At 42.6% G+C, this 14,453-nt stretch overlaps 2 protein-coding genes across 2 annotated transcripts; one reads left to right on the top strand and one right to left on the bottom strand.

The window, feature by feature from the left end:
* Positions 1-98: 98 nt before the first annotated feature.
* On the bottom strand, positions 99-2,317 carry LOC110496610 (aurora kinase A and ninein-interacting protein). The gene is made up of 4 exons (XM_021572605.2): positions 2,162-2,317; positions 1,817-1,985; positions 1,468-1,624; positions 99-1,314 (listed from the first exon to the last, which is right to left on the bottom strand). Exons 2-4 carry the CDS (start codon positions 1,907-1,909, stop codon positions 335-337), a joined length of 1,230 nt encoding a protein of 409 aa, XP_021428280.2. The 5' UTR covers positions 1,910-1,985; positions 2,162-2,317; the 3' UTR covers positions 99-334.
* Positions 2,318-2,397: 80 nt separating this feature from the next.
* LOC110496611 (vacuolar protein sorting-associated protein 28 homolog) lies at positions 2,398-14,203 on the top strand. The gene is made up of 10 exons (XM_021572607.2): positions 2,398-2,474; positions 2,978-3,045; positions 3,332-3,360; positions 3,500-3,537; positions 3,633-3,722; positions 11,122-11,227; positions 11,433-11,534; positions 12,178-12,231; positions 12,530-12,621; positions 12,861-14,203. The coding sequence occupies exons 2-10, from the start codon at positions 3,006-3,008 to the stop codon at positions 12,979-12,981; spliced, it is 672 nt and encodes a 223-aa protein (XP_021428282.1). The 5' UTR covers positions 2,398-2,474; positions 2,978-3,005; the 3' UTR covers positions 12,982-14,203.
* The last annotated feature ends 250 nt before the right edge of the window (positions 14,204-14,453 follow it).

Raw genomic sequence — 14,453 nt, 5'->3', positions numbered from 1 at the left:
CAGCAGTAAATTGAGTGTACATAAATGTATCGTTTTTCAAAATAAAATCTAAACTTTAGTGCTTGTGTGATGCCTTGACATTAATTTGGACTTGAGAATCTCTTATTTGTGTTACATTTTATTCAGTGCCATAAAGATGGAAAAGAGAAATGTTCAGAAACTGGATACATCAGATACATTTTCAATCCAGGTACTGTAAGTGTTCAAGTAAAGATCATAAGTGGTTTTCAAACAAGTGATTAGAAACCTTAACCTGCAATACAATTTACAACACACAAAACATCTAAAATGTTCTTAATTTCATTCATTAGTTTTCACCATTATACATACATTGTCAGTGTTTGATAACCTTGTTTCCCTGAGAGTCTTGGGTGAAGAGCAACTCCTCTCCTAGCAGCGTTTTATCAGCAGCAAATATACTGTCTCTACCACTAGCTAATACATTAGTCTGGTCTTTTATTGGGCTTCTTGATACCAGAGCACGGTGTGCAATCACCCTGAAGCCCTCAGAGTCCTGTGTGAACAGCATGGCAAGAGTGTCTCCCTCACACTCTCTCAATGGTTGTTCTAGAACATGTATCTGTGGTGATGGAAGATGTGGTTTTGTCCATCTGTGAGTGGAAACAGGGCTGAGAGGAGGAGACATCTTGTTTGGGGATGGCGAAGACATTGATCGTGGTAAGTCGTTCTCTTTCCCTTCTACCTGCTGTGATATCAAATGAGAAGGGACAGCCCTTTTCTGGGTGGAGGTTCTATCCTGTGCACCCAGCCAAGCCCTGAATCCACCCTCACTCTGCAGGCTCTCTGGGAAAGCAGTGCCTGAGTCACTGGCCTGTCTTACTCCATCAAAGAGTTCCTGGTGTGTCAGAACACACTGCCCCTCAGAATCTGGCTCACTTAGATCTTCACTATACCGTGGGCTGCTACAGGCACTCCATTGGTCCTGACTGCACTCCTCCTCGTGAGTATCAGTCTCTACTGGGGGAGAGGAATTCACCGAGAGCCTTCTCTTTTTGTCTGGTTCCTCCATCTCATCCGACTGACGGTCCATTTTAAGATGGGGCATATGGGAAACCTCCCAATATGCTCTTTCCCTGAAGCTCTGCCTGTCCCACTCATAGCCTGTAGCATTCTCTCCCTCTGGGCTCATCTGTAGGGTGGTGGGTTGAGCTCCTGTACTCTGTGCCCCTGACTCTAAACGTGCTGCACATTTCCGTTTGGTTCCGCTCCCAATGTTAACACGCCTGAGTGAAGTTGAGGCACATCTGGTGGAGGGTGTACTTGGCTCTGGAGACGCAGGTGCCTTTTGGGCCACTGTAAGAGAGTGACATGGGGAGCCTCTAAAACATTATTGGGATATTACACTAACAACACATGAATTACTGTAAATAACAATTGCTGACATGATTACATTTGTTGAAGTACAGCTTAATCCCGAGGCAGCATTTCCTCTGCACCTGAGCTTACCTTTGCGCTGCGGGGTAAAGAATGAGGATATAGAGCTCTGTTTGTTTACAGGAATCTGGATTTTTGTTTGTGTAAAATTCAGCGCCACTGCTAAGCTGTAACCTCCAGACCGAGCCAGAGGATTCAGTTGTTTTGAGATGGGTCGCAATGGCCTTCTCTGGAATGAGAAATTAACAGTTTAAAAAAATGACAATTAGGGAATGTATTCAGTCATTGTCTCCACAAGTTCAGAGCAAGGAAAACATATAGCATATTATGATAAAGAATCATAGTAGTGGACCATCTTGTTTTCATGACAAACTCAGCTGGGTCAGAACCAATGAGTCAGACATTTTCCAAAGCACAGTACCTGTTTAGCCTTTTCTTTGAGGTCTACAGTGTCCAGCCAAACCCCACACTCCTCCTGTGTTGAAGCCTGAGATGGCGCTTTGGAAGTTTTCATGGTAATGTAGGACAGGCTTGCGAATGATACGTTTGGAAATTAGCCTCCTTCGATTTACATTGAAACCCCCCGGTTGCTTTGGATGACAAAACAATTACCGTCATGTAACAAGCTGAGCTTCAACCACGCCATTTGTCAAAACATAAACCTGCTTTAGTTAGTATATCAGATATATTTTGTAGCGGTACTAGGTGAGAGCTTTTTCATATTTGAGCTAAAACACAAGCTATCTAATTCGATTTTCAGTCTTACCATATAGCCAAGCGATGTTGTGTCTTTTTTGAGTCTCGCGCGCCAGAAAATAATTTGGCTTCCACTTGCCAGATATTGCACATGAAACTCCACTCACTTTATAAAAGTATCAGTACGAAATATAATTCAAATATACATTTCCTCGTGTGGTAACACGTTTCTAAATAGTATTTTTTGTATTTTCACATTTATTTAGAATTTTGCTTATTTTAAGTGAGGCACAGAAGGGCACCTTATGTTTTGCGACGTCTGTGGGTCCTTTGGTTCCGCGAGGGGTGTGTTTACACTGACGTCACTTCAGTTTGCCAAGGGGGTGAGTTAAATATTTCCAGAACATTTTGATTTATTATTGAAGTATTGGTCGAATAACATGTGTATATTATTTCAATTTACGTAATAGTAGTGTATTGTGAAGTGGCCTAACTTATCCAGCCAATATATTGTGCCAAATGGGTGATTGTTTTGGTTAGATAAATCACAAAGGAAATGCTAGCTAGCTAACTAGCTTATTTTTCATAAAATATCTACAGTAGCTAATGTCATCATCTTTGAATGTTGTTGTTGACATCTATTTATAAAATAATTTCCCATACCAACCTTTGTAATTAGTTAAACGAGTGGTGAATTCATAAAAGTGTAGCTAGCTAGATAAGCTACATTTCGTACTTGCTAGCCAATTGAGGACTTCCTGCTTGTATTTTCTCTTTGCTAGCTAACTAACGTGACAGATCGCCACAGTTTACAGTCAATTAATTAACTTTGATGTTATAGCTAAAATATTTGAAAGGCATCTGTAACATGTATTACTTTTAATAGATAAAGTTGTGAAACGGCAGCAGTCACCATGTTTCACGGAATACCTGTCGCAGGAGGTATGGGAGGAGGTAAGTTTTACCTGACAGTCACAAATGTACTCAAGTTTCAAGTTTTAATGTCACGTGCTCAAGTACAGTGAAATGCCTATCTTTCAAGCTCCAAACTAACAATGCAGCAATCAATATCAATGAAGCACCAGGTAGAACAAAAAACACACGAGAAATAGAAATAAGAAGAATACAAGAAAGTAAGAAGACCCAGGCTTTTTTCGAGAACTCTTATAGACGTGATCATCAAAGAGATGTGGTCTTATAAAGCATCTCTGTTATGCCTTTATACTTCTCTTCATTATAGCTCCTGTCAATAAACCTGAATTGTATGAGGTAAGTGGGGTTTTGTAGGGTTTGCATAATTTAATGGCATATTTATGGCATATTTGGTGGAGCTCTGGCTTTGAGTTTCCCACATTGTTACCAGGTTTTAAAAAATCCAAAATAAGAAATAATGCAGTTTGTTTTTTAGGAAGTAAAATTGTACAAGAATGCCAGAGAGAGAGAGAAGTAAGTGAACATTGACTGTAAATTCATGATAAACGCTATTCACAAACCATGTAGGTGAGATGTTAACATTGAGTGTTGTGCTTGTATTTATCAAGGTTTGACAACATGGCAGAGCTGTTTGCTGTGGTGAAGACCCTTCAGGCCCTGGAGAAAGCTTACATCAAAGACTGTGTGACTCCTAATGAGTGAGTTTATATACTCTGACTGGTTGTGTGTGTGTGTACTAAAAATCTTGACTGAATATTTTTGTATTTTATTTAACCTTTATTTAACTAGGCATGTGAGTTAAGAACAAATTCTTATTTACAATGACGACCTACCAAAAGGCAAAAGGCCTCCTGCGGGGACGGGGGCTGGGATTAAAATAATAAATACAATATAAATATAAGACAAAACACACATCACAATGAGAGACAACACTACATAAAGAGAGACCTAAGACAACAACATAGCAAGGCAGCAACACATGACAACACAGCATGGTAGCAACACAACATAACAACATGGTAGCAACACAACATGGTAGCAGCACAAACATGGTACAAACATTATTGGGCACAGTCAACAGCACAAAGGGCAAGAAGGTAGAGACAACAATACATCGCACAAAGCAGCCACAACTGTCAGTAAGAGTGTCCATGATTGAGTCTTTGAATGAAGAGATTGAGATAAAACAGTCCACTTTGAGTGTTTGTTGCAGCTTGTTCCAGTCGCTAGCTGCAGCGAACTGAAAAGAGGAGAGACCCAGGGATGTGTATGCTTTGGGGACCAGAATGTGACTGGCAGAACGGGTGTTGTATGTGGAGGATGAGGGCTGCAGTAGATATCTCAGATAGGGGGGGGGTGGGTGAGGCCTAAGAGGGTTTTATAAATAAGCATCAACCAGTGTGTCTTCTGACGGGTATATAGAGATGACCAGTTTACAGAGGAGTATAGAGTGCAGTGATGTGTCCTATAAGGAGCATTGGTGGAAAATCTGATGGCCAAAGGGTAAAGAACATTTAGCCCGCTCGAGAGCACCCTTACCTGCCAATCTCTAAATTACGTCTCTGTAATCTAGCATGGGTAGGATGGTCATCTGAATCAGGCTTAGTTTGGCAGCTGAGGTGAAAGAGGAACAATTATGAGACCAAGTCTAGATTTAACTTTAGCCTGCAGCTTTGATATGTGCTGAGAGAAGGACAGTGTACCGTCTAGTACTACATACTAGCAAATACTTGTATGAGGTGACTACCTCAAGCTCTAAACCATCAGAGGTAGTAATCGCACATGTGGGGAGAGCGGCATTCTTCTTACCAACCCACATTTATTTACAAAAATATATATTTTTAACCTTTATTCAACTAGGCAAGTCAATTAAGAACAAATTCTTATTTACAATGACGGCCTACACCGGCCAAACTAACGACGCTGGGCCAATTGGGACTCCCAATCCCGGCAGGTTGTGATACAGTCTGGATTTGAACCAGGTTGTCTGTAGTGTAGTGTCTTAGACCCCTGCGCCACTTGGAAGCCCCGTGATATGACCTTTGTTTTGGAGGTGTTCAGAACAAGGTTAACGGCAGAGAAAGCTTGTTGGACACTTAGAAAGCATTGTTGTAGAGCATTTAACACAATATCCGGGCAGGGGCCAGCTGAGTATAAGACTGTATTCTCTGCATATGAATGGATAAGAGAGCTTCCTACTGCCTGAGCTATGTTGTTGATGTAAATTGAGAAGAGCGTGAGGCCTAGGATCGAGCCTTGGGGTACTCACTTGGTGACAGGCAGTGGCTGAGACAGCAGCTTTTCTGACTTTATACACTGCACTCTTTGAGAGAGGTAGTTAGCAAACCAGGCCAAAGACCCCGCAGACGCCAATACTCCTTAGCCGGCCCACAAGAATGGAATGGTCTACCGTATCAAAAGCTTTGGCCAAGTCAATAAAAATAGCATTTCCCTTCCAAGCAATGGGAAACTCCCCAGAAAGGAGAGACTGGCTTGGCGATGAAAGGGGCAACAACCTTAAAGAAGAAAGGGTCTAAACCATCTGACCCAGATGTTTTTTTTGGGGGTCAAGTTTAAGGACCTCCTTTAGCACCTCAGGCTCAGTGACTGCCTGCAGGGAGAAACTTTGTTGCGGGGCATGGGAAAAAGAGGGAGAAGTATCGGGGTCGCATTAGAAGGGGTGGGAGAAAATATTGGATGGGCAAGGAGGCATGGCTGAGGCAGATAGGAATCCTGACTTAATGAAGTGGTGATTTAAAGAGCTCAGCCATGCTCAGCCCCCCGAACCAGGGGCTGAACCTGTTTTAATTCTCATTTTCTTTATGGGGAAGTGTTTGTTAACAATACCACTGAAAATATCAAAAAAGAAGGTCCAAGCGTCTTCGACAGAGGTGATCAAGCTGATTCTATACCGTTTTACAGAGGCCAGTTCATGATGGATGGCTTGATCATTAAAGTTTTTCAGCAAGCATCTATGACAAATCAGGACAGGTCGTTTCACTGAGCAGCCATTAAGAACACAGGCTGTAAAACAGTGATCACTAAGGTCATTACAGAAAACACCAGACTGATACCTACCAGGATTATTTGTGAGGATAACATTGAGGCGAGTAGCCTTTTCTGGGTGTTTGGAGTCATACCTTATGGGATTGGGGATAATCTGAGAAAGGTTTAGGGAATTCCATTGCTTTAGGACGTGGTCAGGTGGTTTAAGCATGTTCCAATTTAGGTCACCTAGCAGGACAAATTCAGACTTAGTGTAAGGGGCCAGGAGAGCGCTTAAGGCAGGTAGGGTACAGGCCGGTGCTGATGAAGGACGATAGCACCCAACAACAGACAACAAAGAGCTATTTGAAAGTTTAATGCTTAAAACCAGCAAATTGTTTGGGGACAGACTTGGTGGAGACAACCGAGCACTGAGGGTGATCCTAGGTAAAGATTGCCACTCCTCCAACTTTGGAAGATCTGTCTTGCTGAGAAAGGTTAACATTAGTATTCTAAACACTCTTTCTTAACCACGTCTCAGTAATGACCAACACATCTGGATTGGAGCTGTGAACCCACACTTTCAATTGATCCATTTTTAGGTAATAAGCTTCTCGTGTTAACGTGCAGAAAACCCTGGCTTTTAAGAGAGCAGAAATCAGTGATGCAGATATCAGAGCACAAGTCAGGATTGGGGCTAGCAACTGTAGATGATGGGCCAGGGTGTACATGCACATTTCCAGATATCATCAACAGTAATACACAGTAATACAATCAAAGCACGGTATAGTACAGGGAGAGCTTTGCAGTGCTGATTTATGACATCTGAATGTGCATCAGGTGGCAACAAGATCATATTGTACAGCAATTTCATCAGGTAACATGAATGGTGAGAGGTGGATGGAATAGGATGGGAGGCCAAAAGTCTGTGTCACCAATAGAGAGTCAAAGTCCCGAGTGTGGGAACAAACAGCCTGTCCCACGGTTGGGTAAAGAAAGTTTGTAGTCAACAAAGTATGCCGGAGTCATGAGGCAAATTGCACAAGAAAAATATTAAATATATAACTACTTGGGGCTAGCCATTGTAAGTTCAGAGTCACTCGACCCAACAGTGTGTGTGTGCTGGAGGCAAGCGAAAGCTCGGGAGAGAGGGGTGAGTGTGGTGGAGGAGGTACTTGTAGCAGACAGGGGGAGACCGGCCAGGGCAGACAGTGAACAGAGAGGGGTGAGTGTGGTGGAGGAGGTACCTGTAGCAGACAGGGGGAGACAGGCCAGGGCAGACAGTGAACAGAGAGGGGGGAGTGTGGTGGAGGTACCTGTAGCAGACAGGGGGAGACAGGCCAGGGCAGACAGTGAACAGAGAGGGGTGAGTGTGGTGGTGGAGGTACTTGTAGCAGACAGGGGGAGACAGGCCAGGGCAGACAGTGAACAGAGAGGGGTGAGTGTGGTGGAGGTACCTGTAGCAGACAGGGGGAGACAGGCCAGGGCAGACATTGAACAGAGAGGGGGGAGTGTGGTGGAGGTACCTGTAGCAGACAGGCCAGGGCAGACGGTGAACGGAGAGGTGAGTGTGGTGGAGGAGGTACCTGTAGCAGACAGGGGGAGACAGGCCAGGGCAGACAGTGAACGGAGAGGTGAGTGTGGTGGAGGTACCTGTAGCAGACAGGGGGACACAGGCCAGGGCAGACAGTAAACAGAGAGGGGGGAGTGTGGTGGAGGTACCTGTAGCAGACAGGCCAGGGCAGACGGTGAACAGATCACCAGGTGGAATCCAAGCAGCAGTGCAGCAGGCAACAGGAGTAGGTGTCACACCCACTTGGTAGAAGCTTTTATTTCTGGAGGAAGATTTCTTGTAGAAAATGCCAGGGAATGGTCTTTGAACAGCAGGAGGGGGCTTCAGAGGACGCTTCAAAGACTCCCGACACTTGTTGGGCCAAAGGCCTTTTACTTCACACCTTAGTGTTAATTGAATCTGGCTCAGTTCCAGGTTGGAATGCTGTCCTCAGGTCTCTGCTGTTTGTTTGCTACAGCACCCTCTGTATAGCTTGGGAAAATAATACCTTGGAAGCAGTAATCTCTCTGGTTTTTGTCAGAATTAAGTTGTAGGTTTGGAGTTTTGATCTGGAGAAAAGGCCATGCTGTGGAGGGTAGCATCCTGCATATGTACCTGCTCAAAAATCCAAGTTTATGTAACTCCAAATCTATCCTTTTGTAAAAATAAAAAACATGTCGAATTTTTTAAAACTTTTTAACCTTTATTTAACTAGGCAAGTCAGTTAATAACAAATTCTTATTTTCAATGACGGCCTAGGAACAGTGGGTTTAACTGCCTGTTCAGGGGCAGAATGTCAGATTTGTACCTTGTCAGCTTGGGGATTTTAACTTGCAACCTTGCGGTTACTAGTCCAACGCTCTAACCACTAGGCTACCTGGCCTTGTGTTTTAGGTTATTGTCCTGCTGAAAGGTGAATTTGTGTCCCAGTGTCTGTTGGAAAGCAGACTGATCCAGGGTTTCCTCAAGGATTTTGCCTTTAATTAGATCGATGTTTATTTTTATCTTAAAAATCTCCCTAATCTGCCAATGATAAACATACCCATAACATGATGCAGCCACCACCATGCTTGACAATATGAAGAGTTGATTCTCAGTCATGTGTTGGATTTTCCCCAAACATAACACTTTCTATTCAGGACATGAAGTAGATTTATTTTACTTTACTGCCTTATTGCAAACGGGATGCATGTTTTGTAATATTTTTATTCTGTACAGGCTTCCTTATTTTCACTCTGTCATTTAGGTTAGTGTTGCGGTATAACTAGAATGTTGTTGACCCATCCTCAGTTTTCTCCCATCACAGCCATTAAACTGTACATTTTTTAAAGTCACCATTGGCCTCATGGTGAAATCCCTGAGTGATTTACTTCCTCTCAAGCAACTGAGTTAGGAAGCACGCCTGTGTCTTTGTAGTGACTGAGTGAATTAATACACCATCCAAAGTGTAATGAATATTCAATGTCTGCTTTTTAAAATATTTGTTTTATCTCACTTTGCAAGGAATTGGGAAAACCTCCCTGATTTTTGCGGTTGAATCTGTGCTTCAAATGCACTGCTCAACTGAGGGACCTAACAGATAATTAATTGTATGTGTGGGGTACAGACATTAGGTAGTAATTCAAAAATCACGTTAAACACCATTAAAAAAAAAAAAAAAACTTTATTTCACCAGGTAAGCTAGTTGAGAACAAGTTCTCATTTACAACTGTGACGTGGCCAATATAAAGCAAAGCAGTGCATCACAAACAACAACAGTGTTACACATAGAATAAACAAACATACACTAGAAAAAGTATATATACAGTGTGTGCAAATGAGGTAGGATAAGGGAGGTAAGGCCATAGTGGCAAAATAATTACAATATAGCAATTAAACACTAGAGTGATAGATGTGCAGAAGATGAATGTGCAAGTAGAGATACTGGGGTGCAAAGGCTAAATTAATAAAATAAATAACAGTATGGGGATGAGGTAGTTGGATGGGCTATTTACAGATGGGCTATGTATAGGTGCGGTGATCTGTGAGCTGCTCTGATAGCTGGTGCTTAAAGTTAGTGAGTCTCCAGCTTCAGTGATTTTTGCAGTATTATTGCTTCAGTGATTTTTGCAGTATTATTGCACACAGTGAGTCCATGAAACTTTTTGGTGACTTGTTAACCTCTACGAGATCGTTGTTGTCCCCCCCCCCCCCCCCCCCCCGCGGGAGAGTTGAGCTAAGGTAGCTTAGCATGAGGTTGTAAGTAACAAACAAAAAATCCCAGGACATGGACATATCTGATATGGGCAGAAAGCTTAAATTCTTTTTTTTTTTTTTTTTGAATTTTACCCCTTTTTCGCCCCAATTTCGTAGTATCCAATTGTGTAGTAGCTACTATCTTGTCTCATCGCTACAACTCCCGTACGGGCTCGGGAGAGACGAAGGTTGAAAGTCATGCGTCCTCCGATACACAACCAACCAAGCCGCTGCTTCTTTAACACAGCGCACATCCAACCCGGAAGCCAGCCGCACCAATGCGCCGGAGGAAACACCGTGCACCTGGCCACCTTGGCTAGCGTACACTGCGCCCAGCCCGCCACAGGAGTCGCTGGTGCGCGATGAGACAAGGACACCCCTACCGACCAAGCCCTCCCTAACCCGGGCGACGCTAGGCCAATTGTGCGTCGCCCCACGGACCTCCCGGTCGCGGCCGGTTACGACAGAGCCTGGACGCGAACCCAGGACTCTGATGACACAGCTGGCGCTGCAGTACTGCGCCCTTAACCACTGCGCCACCCGGGAGGCCGAAAGCTTAAATTCTTGTTAATCTAACTGCAATGTCCAATTTACAGTAGCTATTACAGTGAAAGAATACCATGCTATTGTTTGAGGAGAGTGCACAATTATGAACTTGGAAATGTATTAATTAACCAATTTAGGCACATTTGGGCAGTCTTGATACAACATTTTTAACAGATATGCAATGGCTCATTGGATCAGTGTAAAACTTTGCACATACACTGCTGCCATCGAGTGGCCAAAATCTAAAATGTGTCTGGGCTGGAATAAGACATTATGGCCTTTCTCTTGCATTTCAAAGATGATGGTACAAAAAGGTGTTTTTCTTTGTTATCTTTTACCAGATCTAATGTGTTATATTGTCCTACTTTCCACAAAAAAAAAGTGTTTCCTTTGAAATTGTATCAAGAATATGCATATCCTTGCTTCAGGTCCTGAGCTACAGGCATATTTGGGTATGTCATTTTAGGTGAAAATTGAAAAAAGGGGTGGATCCTTAAGAGGATCATATGTATACTACTAAACTGATTTGGGCTTGCCATAATAAAGGGATTGACTCGACATTTCAGCTTTTCAGTTTTAATTTGTACAAATGTCTAAAAACAATTCCACTTTGACATTATGGGGTATTGTGTGTAGGCCAGTGACACAAATTATATTTTAAATTCAGGCTGCAACACAATAAAATGTGAAAAAGTCAAGGCGTATGAATACTTTCTGAAAGTACTGTATGAGGTTGCTTCAACATTAGAGAATGAGATCCATTACTGTGTTTCCATCAGGTACACGGCTGCTTGCTCCAGGCTACTGGTGCAGTACAAGGCTGCTTTCAAACAGGTCCAGGGATCTGACGTGGGTTCTATCGACGACTTCTGTAGGAAGTACAGAGTGAGTTTATATCAGTCACACTGCTTTGAGTGGAGTGCAGCTTTTGCAGTTAATGGAATCCACTCACTGTAACGTAAAGTGGCTGATCCCAGATGTGTACGTGCTTTAGCCATCTGCTGGCTGCCGAACTTGAGAACAATATCTGAATATGAATACATTGGTTTGTATTTCATATTGTTCTCCTCTCCCTTCTCTTGTATATCAGCTTGACTGTCCGCTAGCTATGGAGAGAATCAAGGAGGATCGACCAATCACCATCAAGGATGACAAGGGCAACCTGAATCGCTGCATTGCTGATATCGTATCGGTAGGTCTCTTCGCTATGCTCATGACATTAAACACTTAAGTGATTTCAGACGCTGGGATCACCAACATTTTTTGCCAACATTGAAGCATTTGCGGTCCAATATCGATTTAATAATAAAGTGCGTTCTGTTCTGGCACTGTCTTTTTCTTAATTTTACGCATGTTCTGGCTCATCCCAGAACGCTGTTGGTGCCCCCTTAAGTACCACAGCAAATTGCATCCCACATCAACCCTGCCAAGATCCAGCAGGGCCGCTGAACAGAGAGGAACAGCATAGGAGAGATATAACACACAAATTCAAACTCTTTCATAAGATCAGACTGGTAGGAAAGGAAAGGGGGATACCTAGTCAGTTGTACAATGAATGATTTAAACTGAATTGTGTCTTCCACATTTAACCCCCTCTGAATCAGAGAGGTGCGGGGGGTTGCCTTAATCGACATCCACTTCATCGGCGCCCGGTGAACAGTGGGTTAACTGCCTTGCTCAGGGGCAGAAGGACAGATTTTTACCTTGCCAGACCACACATTTGAAAATGTGTGATTGTTCTGCAGTAAATTTCAGGTTTCTGACAGACAGTGAAATTGTCAGTTAAGCTTACACATTATTGTCCTTCGTTTCTGTTTCTCCTCTCTTATCCCCAGCTCTTTATCACGGTGATGGACAAGCTACGTCTGGAAATCCGGGCGATGGATGAGGTAAATAGATCCGACTGAGGTCAAGTGACAATGAACATCAACATATCACCTCTAAAGTAATTAGGGCTTGGAAAGCCTCAGAGGCCCTATTTATAGGCTACATAGGACAATTTGGATATTTTGCTGTTTTTTTTTAGCAAAATATCTGATTTGATTGGTCAGAAGATGAATAATTGGGCAAAAGATCAGAATTGGGCTGCCTGTGTAAACGCAGCCATATAACCTGTCGGGTAAAGTGGTTAGGGTCCGGTATTGTTTCTATGTTTCATTGACTGATGGGGTGGTGTGAATTTATCAGATCCAACCAGACTTGAGAGAGCTGATGGAGACCATGAACAGAATGAGCAACATGCCCCCAGACAATGAGGCCAAGGACAAAGTCACCCTCTGGTAAAGATATACCTCACTTACACACATTTAGGGCTGGTTTCCCAGACACAGTTTGAGCCTAGTCTTGGACTAAGAAGCACTTTCAATGGAGAATCCTCATTGACCATACTTTTTAATATATGACCAGGCTTAATCTGTGCCTGGGAAAATGGCCCTTATTGTCTAACAATGACAGTAGGTGTAACACTAAAATAGTATAGTAATTCCGAAGGTAAAGAGTTGCATGTTTTCCTCTTCAGGTTGACCACTCTCAGCAGCATGTCAGCCTCTGATGAGCTGGATGACTCCCAGGTTCGCCAGATGCTGTTTGACCTGGAGTCAGCCTACAACGCCTTCAATCGCTTCTTACACTCCTCCTAATCTACCCATCATCCAGGACTGTTCTCACCTTTCTTATATCATTGTACTATCCCTTCCTCTCTCGCTACGCGTCTCAGAGATCATCGTCTCTGTTTGTGGTCTGTACTATTCAATGGAATAATATCTGTCTTCCTCCATCTCTGGTACAGTACTTGTCTGTCTTATCCTTTGAACTCTGACCTAGACTCTTGGCTGTGTCCAGTGCTGTGGCCCAGTGGGGTCCTCCTGTTCAGTGAGATGCCTAGTTGAGTTGTAGTTCTCTAGCCTGAGTGACGGGGCACTGTGTTAAGACTACTCATATCAAATTTGATTTGTCACACGCGCCGAATACACCAGGTGTAGACCTTACCGTAAAATGTTTTACTTACAAGCCCTTAACCAACAGTGCAGTTTTAAGAAAAGATTTACTAAATAAACTAAAGTAAATAAATAAAGAAGTAAAACAGTAAAATAATGAGACTATATACAGGGGGTACCGACACCGAGTCAATGTGGTATCAGCCTGTGTTCTAGCATCTACAGGACATAGGACTGTTGTCATACCAACACAAGGCCCGGTGTGAGTCTGTACCCTTTAAAAATCACTTTATATGAAGACAAGATATTTGAAATACAACATGTAATAAAGTGACCTGGGGTGTGTTTAAGAAGTTCGGTCAGCCAAAACTTTGATAAAGGGATGGAAATAACATTTTGAGATGAAAATGAACTGCTAAATTTGTGAAATACAGTGTTGCTGTTCCTCATCTGCACTCTGAGGCACTCCAATAACTTGTGTACAGGTTATTCCTGGCAATGGATGTTCAGTTAACTCAAGTTGAAACAGTTAATGGACAGGTGGGCCTTAAAATAGTTAAAGCCTACCTGTAATGCACCCTTATTGATGATCATGTTGAAACACTCTAGTGAATGAAATGTGTTTATCTATGATTTTGTTTCTCATTTGAGTACATTTGATATTATAGTACTATACTTCAGTTAACATTCTTAATTAATCTTTTCTTTAGATGTGAGGGTTTGGCCACATTAGGTGGGCAATGGAGATGGGTGGATTCATAGAATGTCCTCCTTTTGGGATGCTGACAAAATGGTGTTTCACCCCTCAATGAAAATTAGGGAGAGCATATTTATTAAGAATTACCATTGTAAATAATGCAGTTTTGAATTTAAAAAAAGCATGTAACACTTTTTAGAAATAATATTTAAAAACATCTACCTCCAACTTTGGTGTCTGCCTGTTATCATGTTTAGAAATGTATGTCTGAATTCTAAGGTCATTCTTTGCACATTTTGCTTGGTACACTGGGTGCGTTTGTAAATTAGTGTAGTGTGCTCTGGGCATTTGTAAAAATTCAGTACATTGTTAGATTGTTCGTTTTGTAAATTCAGAGCACACACTGGATGAGGAGTAGGGTTGATCCGAGCGCTCTGGCCTCACAACAGCTTGGGTGCGTCTTCTTCGTTGAGGTTTA

Source organism: Oncorhynchus mykiss, chromosome 18, assembly GCF_013265735.2.
Source record: "Oncorhynchus mykiss isolate Arlee chromosome 18, USDA_OmykA_1.1, whole genome shotgun sequence".
NCBI classification, from domain to species: domain Eukaryota; kingdom Metazoa; phylum Chordata; class Actinopteri; order Salmoniformes; family Salmonidae; genus Oncorhynchus; species Oncorhynchus mykiss.
This window is presented reverse-complemented; position numbering and strand designations above follow the sequence as displayed.

Excerpts from the sequence above, each read along its gene's own strand:
- LOC110496610 (XM_021572605.2), bottom strand. The coding sequence starts at position 1,909 with ATGAAAACTTCCAAAGCGCCATCTCAGGCTTCAACACAGGAGGAGTGT. Across the intron at positions 1,625-1,816 it reads TCAAAGAAAAGGCTAAACAG|AGAAGGCCATTGCGACCCAT; the intron begins GTACTGTGCTTT and ends TTCTCATTCCAG. Across the intron at positions 1,315-1,467 it reads CTTTACCCCGCAGCGCAAAG|TGGCCCAAAAGGCACCTGCG; the intron begins GTAAGCTCAGGT and ends ACTCTCTTACAG.
- LOC110496611 (XM_021572607.2), top strand. The coding sequence starts at position 3,006 with ATGTTTCACGGAATACCTGTCGCAGGAGGTATGGGAGGAG. Across the intron at positions 3,046-3,331 it reads CGCAGGAGGTATGGGAGGAG|CTCCTGTCAATAAACCTGAA; the intron begins GTAAGTTTTACC and ends TCTTCATTATAG. Across the intron at positions 3,361-3,499 it reads ATAAACCTGAATTGTATGAG|GAAGTAAAATTGTACAAGAA; the intron begins GTAAGTGGGGTT and ends TTTGTTTTTTAG.